At 30.2% G+C, this 7,432-nt stretch overlaps 1 protein-coding gene and 1 long non-coding RNA gene across 2 annotated transcripts; one reads left to right on the top strand and one right to left on the bottom strand.

The window, feature by feature from the left end:
* Window positions 1–429: 429 nt before the first annotated feature.
* Window positions 430–2,122, top strand: LOC112213614. The gene is made up of 2 exons (XR_002947512.2): window positions 430–1,157; window positions 1,966–2,122. It is a non-coding gene; the product is annotated as an uncharacterized LOC112213614 (long non-coding RNA).
* On the bottom strand, window positions 1,177–7,431 carry LOC100748542. Its single transcript, XM_012390709.3, has 10 exons — window positions 7,200–7,431; window positions 6,624–6,926; window positions 6,281–6,514; window positions 5,920–6,203; window positions 5,608–5,857; window positions 5,271–5,483; window positions 3,411–5,184; window positions 2,713–3,329; window positions 2,345–2,469; window positions 1,177–2,258 (listed from the first exon to the last, which is right to left on the bottom strand). The coding sequence occupies exons 1-10, from the start codon at window positions 7,323–7,325 to the stop codon at window positions 1,259–1,261; spliced, it is 4,926 nt and encodes a 1,641-aa protein (XP_012246132.1). The 5' UTR covers window positions 7,326–7,431; the 3' UTR covers window positions 1,177–1,258.
* Window position 7,432: the final 1 nt, after the last annotated feature.

The raw sequence follows: 7,432 nt of genomic DNA, 5'->3' as shown, positions 1-7,432 counted from the left end.
AGGCATAATTTTTCAATTTTTGAACGTTCAAATGAAAGTTTAGGACGGGAAGAGAAAGAATTAATGAATTAATATAATAGTAATTAATTAGAATAAAGAATTAATAAAGATTAGTTTCATATGAATATTCTCTCCCCAGTGTTTTAGTTATAAGCAAGTTTTAAAAATCGTTTAATCCATGGACAACGAAATACTATATAACGTAATACTACAATATATGACATAATACATTACATCGTAATACATTATAACGTAATTCTATATAACGTAATACAAGATAACGTTATATACTACAACGTAATACTGCATAACGTGATACATTACATCGTAATACATTATAACGTAATACATTATAACGTAATATAATATAACGTAATACATTATAATGTAATATAATATAGCGTGTTATGATATAACGTAATAAAATACAAAGTAATACTATATAACGTAATACATTATAACATAATATAATATAACGTAATGCAATTTTACGTAATACGATATAACGTAATACAATATGAATGAGATGTAGAACGTGAAAGGTGCCTAATGAATACTCGGCGCTTTGTTCAACAGTTTATTTATTTGCTTTACTAGCAACTTCATAACTCTCGACTCGCGACTCCTACTGACGACTGCCTACTTACAACTGTTCTTTTGATCCACTTGCTTTCCTTTGTCATCTTTCGATATCCCCACTATGCTCGTTTTTATATCCGTCCGCGATCATGGTAACATACGCCTTCTGCCCAGTATTTGTACGAAGGGCAAAACGTAATATAATATAACGTAATATAAAATATCGTAATACAATATACCGTAATACATTATAACGTAACACAATGTAACGTAATATTATATAACGTAATACATTATAACGTAGTACTATATAACGTAATACATTATAACGTAATACAATGTAACGTAATATTATATAACGTAATACATTATAACATAATAATAACGTAATAACGCGGAATTAATTTCTTTATGAGAAATTTAAAAAATTATATTTTTCGGTCTATAAGGCGAATTCTTGAATTATTCAGGAATTAAATTGAAGCTGAAATTCTCAGAAATTATCTATGTAGAATTACACGAAATTAGTGCAGTGCTCTACTTTGTATACAGTGGTGCAGTCTACCAGTGAATCGATGGTACTAACAAGAAGCAAAATTTTAAACTGATTTTTCACTAATTCATTGTATATTTTTAAATATTTAGAATAAATGTTACTAGATAAAAGTATAAAAATACATCATAGATTTTCTAACTTTTTAATGCTAGATTTCGTCTTTGTAAGAGATATATTTGAAATTATTAAACCATTGTCAGGTTCTTGAAAATTTTCAGATATATTTGTGTTAATTGAATTCGTCCTCTCGCTATTAGAATTCGAGTTTTGCAGCTTTGGCGTAGAAGTTCTACCTTTTAAGAGAACTGCTTGCTCTGTACTTTTACTAGCTTCTTTAATAGATATAGAAGACACATCACTAAAATCTGGTAATCCGTAATTACTATCGAATTGTTTCTTAACAGGTGATATTCTTTTAGCAGTATTCATCGGTGTTACATCAGAATTCGATGATGAGCTCAAAGCGCTTGCTTCGCGTGTTTTTTTCAACGTCGTAATCGCCCAACCTAGACCAAGTTTTTTAAGAGCAATTTCCATTTCTTCCGGAGATGATGCATATTTTAATATAGTAGAAGATGGGGTACTTGCTATTTGTGAAACACCCGATAATTCGGAAAAACTATTTGAACTTGTAGATGTGATTTTATCCTTATTATCTTTACATTCGTTATTTGCATCAGTACTAGGATAAAAAAGCTGCAATTCCTCTATCTGCGATGATTTTTGATTAACCGTGTTACGCTGTAATTTTCTATCGTTCATCTCCTCGGCAATATCTTCTCTTCCTTCGTTTTTACTTCCCATTAAATTTTGATTTCCTATATTTTTAGATGTTTTGGGTGAATCAAGAAATATCGAGGCCTCTTTTACTAACTCTTTTAAAGATAATTTTGTAACTGAAGAATTACACAACTTTTCTGCACGTTGATTATGTAAATTAAGCGAAGAAGCAATGTGTTCGGATGGCTTTACTATAGCAGTAGATTTCGTTATTTGACTCTCTGCTACCTTCTTCGCTGATAATGGACTTCTGGCATTATGACTTTGACTTTTATTTACGGTATCCGGCGTGTCGAATTCAATTATCGTTGACAATTCATGACCTGATGATTCAATTTCCGGCCTGGAATTCGATTTTATTATAATCGTACCAAAAATGTAAGATTAAATTATGAAAATATAAAAAATATGAAAAAAACAAAATTTTACCTATATGGCCCACTAAGTAAACTCACTGGTGGTTTACTTCTTCCATTAGAATGTGCTAAATTATCTACAGCTTTCGATACTTTTGGATCAGTCAGCATTGGAACAAAATCTTTAATCCTTTTTGACTAGAACAACGTAACAATTGACAATGTATAACTAACTAAATAATTATATATAAGTTATGTAACAAAATGTTGCGCTAACAGACAGAAAAAAAGTTTATTTAAAAAATGTATTCTTCATATTCAATTCATTATGATTTGTTATGAAAAATTAGGCTCCATTCAGTAGTACTATACTTTCAGTATATTGTATTGTATTTAATTATATAAATGTTATTATTACTAATTAAAAAACATAAGTTATACCTCTTTATTAGAATGTTTCCTTGTAGTTGTATCATTTCTTTCTATTCTGGAAATATTACTTTTAAAACCATCATTATCCGTTGAAGTTTGTATGGAATGTTTTATAGTTGAAATTTCTTTTGATGTAATTAAATTATTATTATTGAAACCTTCACTTTGTTCCAAAATTTCTTTCGATATTTTTTCTATCAGTTCTTCCTCATAATGTTTCATCAGCTTAGTATCATGTTCTGGTGTTGAAGTTAACACTTGGGCTGATTTATGTACTTTGAATCTATTCAACTGAATATTCACTTTTTCCTCGTTTATAATCTTTGGCTTGGCTCTTTCTTTTTCTACTTCTATTTCTTGTTCATCAAGGCAAATTACATTATCATCGGTTGTTGGAGTTACTGTTTGTGTTTCTTTAATTTGATCAGGTTCTTCTTTAATAATTGCCTTGCTTTTAATAATCCTTTGAGATTCGATTAATGTTTTTGCAAGTTGATTATGAATCGCTTCTATATTTTCTACAAGTTTATGAACATTTTCCAGATCAGACCTTTCTCGTGGCTCAGGTAACTGCATCAAACTGGTTTCATCGAGGCGAGATGGATCGATCATGGACATTTCCATACCTAAACAAAATCATATAATAATAATTTTCTTCTCCTTAAACTTCATTACTTAATTGTTAATAATTAATAAAAGTAATATACCTCTTTGTTCATTTCGAACTTTTTCAATAAGATGTGTCAAAGAAATTATTCTCTCAGCGCACGTAGTTTGAAGATCTTCGTACTTTTGTAATATCTGTGGGCAATTTTTTAATGCATAATTACGAATTTCATCAAATTTAGTATGTTCTTGTTTACAGTCTGGATTATTACATAAACAAAATCCTAATGAAGCTGGAACTTTCAAATGTACGTCGTTAATTTTTCTTGATAATAGACGATCATTTTGCTGATGTTGAGATACATCTGTTGATGTTGAATAATCATTTTTGGTGGATGATGACTTGTTGTTAATATTATTATTATTATCATTATTATATGTTTGAGTATCTGTGGATGGATATCTAAGTAATTTTTTAATTCTAGTTAGATCAGGTATATTTGAAGGCATTTTCATGGTACGTGGTGATGGGGTTTCAGGTGTTGATACTGGACTAACATCTCTCCTCAAAAGCCTTAAGCTTTCGTTTGTTGATGAATCTAACAGTTCGAGAATAGAGATATTATTGCTTAATGCTTCAAGTATATCTTTAGGCTTTGCTGGTGGAGGACTAGCAAAAGACGTTGATGAGTCTGAAACATCCTTTATTTTAATTCTTTTTGACTTGGATTGAATCCATTGTTGTTTACTCATAGTGACCTGTTGTTGTTCGTGAGTGCCCGTTGAATAAACCTGAGTACTTTGCGTATTAACATCTACAGCAATTTCTGCAACCGGAGGTGGCTGTACTTTAATATTTAATCCACTTTTATCCACATACATTCTAATCTTTTTACTAGGCACATCTTCCGTACTCGTACACTTTCTTGGACTGCTATATTGCGATTTTGACAAAAATTTTGAATATTTCTTTGTAGGAGTCAAAGGTTTGCATGGACGAGTTGAACATGATTTGTGACACATTTTTGTCGGAATTGGCTTCGATGTTTTCATGACGTACTTTTTCTTTTTGTGCGTTATTTCCGGGCTTTCTTCATCAATATCAGTAATTCCGTTTATTGTCTCAGAACTTGTTGATTCGCTACTGTCTACTCCTGCTCTGATAACCGTAATTTTTGGTTCAATTGGGTAATGGTCTGTAATTGTCTTAATTTCATCAGTAACAGAAGTAGATTCACTTTCCTTCTGTGGCACCAGTTCTACTTGTGTACCTTTATCTTGAGCTACAGTTTCTCTACTCTTATCTCCTGTCATAGTTTGTACAGCAATTTCTACTTTTTTCACAGATATATCACTTTTTTCTTCTATTTTATCCGTTTTATCCTTTTTACTTTTTTCATCAAAAGATGCATTTATCACTGTGATTTCTGGCGATATAGGTTTTTGGATAGGCGCGACTTGAGTAGGTGACTGAGTCTGAACTGATTTATCTCTTTCAAATAAGGGCTTTATAGATGCATTAAAAATGTCGTTTGGTAAATCTGCTCCAAATTCTTGTAATAACAATCGCTTCTGTCTTTCAACCTTTTTTAACATATCTAATATTTGTTCTTCACGTGAGATTCCATTCTCTTTGCATTTGTTTTGTGGAATTTTGCTAGTTTCTGTACATTGACTAAAGCAACATGATTCTTCCCAATTGACACAGTCATCTATGTTTTCATCATGATTTCTTGGTGTAAGAGTAATTTGTCTTTCTACAGGGTACGACGTACATTGTTCTTCATTTAATAACGTTTTTAGTGCACGATTTAATTTCGTTTTGTGTTGGTCTCGTAAAATTTTTCTTCGTTCTTCCTGTACATATGTATCTTTCTAAATAGAAATTGCAAGGAGAAACATTGTAATTAATGAGACATATGTATATGGTGAAACTTGGAACATTAAAATAAGATATATACCGGATAATGTTCGACTTGACTGGCTTTTAATTTACGTTCTTCATTAGTAAGTTGATCTAAATGTTGCATAAGTGTCTGATAATCCCGGCGTACTTTTTCTCTTAATACTGCATCTTCTCCTCGTTTCTTCGCGCTGTGTTTACGACTTTCTAATACGCGTATTTGAGCAGTTTGTGCTCGTTCAATTTCTTGAGCCAAATCCATTGCACTTGGCTGTGAACACATGTTTAATATCAATGAATCTTTTTTTATGTTCCTTTTTAAATTATCATGAATGGCTAAAAGATCATATGACTAGAATGTAAATACAATATTTATTATACTACTTATTGCAAACCTCATCCCATGCTTGTATTTTTTCAACTACACCAGTTGGTTGATCATACACATTACTATGATGCTTTTTATGATCATATAAGTGTACTTTATCAGTAGCTGGGCATTTTACATATCTTGGTGTTTTTGTTTCTCTGTTTATATATTGTTCACCACTATCAGAAAAATATGATGAATCATCACTAAATGAACTAGAACTATCACTATTAGTAGAATCTGAAGTTGTTTGTACATAGTCATCTGGATTATACCTTTAACATCCAAGATATTTGTTAAATTTTAATTTGTTAAACATTATATTCTTTATACATACCTTGTTGTTTTATCTTTTATCCGAATATTTTGAACATCTTGTTCAGAAGTTTTATTGTCAAACTTAAGTTCAGTAGCATGTGCAGTTTGTGCAGGCAATAGTTCTATAACTGAGTTAGGAATAGATTGCTGTTCTAGAATTGGAGAATCATTTTCTTGAATTTCTTCTATTGTTTTTGCCTTCAATTTAACTGGGGATTTAACTGTAGATTTAACTGGAGATTTAATTGCAGACTTAACTGGAGATTTAGCTGGAGAACTTATTTTAATATCATTTCCTACAACCTATAAAAAAGTTCCGATATATATATGTATACTTGACTCTACTGATGTTATATCAAAATTATTTAGAACTAATATACTTTTATATTGGTTTTTGTCTTCCCAGGTGATTTCTTACAAACATGTTTCTTCATCTTTTTAGATATCTTTTCTTGTTTATTTTTGTCTTCAGTTTCATTCTGAATAGATATACATATAGTATTTTCTTCAGATACTGTTTTCTTGGGAAGGTTTGCTACCATTGTAGACCTAAAGTTCTCTATTTCTCTCACTTGATGTAATCTTTCCTGACGCTGTTGTTGTGTATTATCCATCTACATAGATTTTATTTAATCACTCATAAATTTTATTCTAGCACAATGTATGAATATTTATAAAAATTCTCTATAATGTAACTAAATGTATGAAAAAACAAAATTAAACCTGCTGAATATTTTTCATTTGCTTCATTGCCTCTTTTCCTCTTTTTAATGCTGCTAATTGATTCTTCCTAAATTGCTCCTTGATCAATGCATCATGATCTGGTTCTAATGCAGCAGACATATGTGCTTGACCAATATCTGCCATGTCCTCTTGATATTTCTGTTGAACTTCCATGATTTTTCCATTGTATATTTGCTTCAAACCTAAATTGTCATTATTTTCAAGCTTTCTAAGTTCCTCTTTAGCTATGCATTTTGTACGTTTCAAAAGTCTATCTGATATTTCTTTTGATTGTTGGCGCACCTGTGCAAATTTCTTAAGTGATTCTTCCAATCTTTTTATTATTAATCTTGTCATCAACCATATTAATATTTTATCTACTTTTAATGCAATAAAATAATTACTATAATGTTACAATATTCAATACAAAATATGTATTTACTAACTTATATTTATATCATTAATAAATAAGGATTGTTTCTTTGTACTTCATTATTATTATTATACATCTCATATTTCTATTTCATACTTTTTAAATTTATCTTTTAATTTTTACATAATTCATAATATGTGTACCTGTTCCAAACGTAACCTTCGTCGACGATCACGCTCATTTTTCTTAATTTGATCTAAATCAGATAGTACCATTCTTCCTCTGCGGATATTCAAACGATTCCCATTAACAGTAACATTAATAGACATAGTTTATTCAGGCAAAAGCTATCTGTTATTCAAATAGATCTATTATAAAATATTCCTTAACTCGAATTTAAAATAGTAGGAACGGCCATTCTTACATTCCACCAATC

Source organism: Bombus impatiens, unplaced genomic scaffold (genome assembly GCF_000188095.3).
Source record: "Bombus impatiens unplaced genomic scaffold, BIMP_2.2 scf_0852, whole genome shotgun sequence".
In the NCBI taxonomy this organism is placed as follows: Eukaryota; Metazoa; Arthropoda; class Insecta; order Hymenoptera; family Apidae; genus Bombus; species Bombus impatiens.
This window is presented reverse-complemented; position numbering and strand designations above follow the sequence as displayed.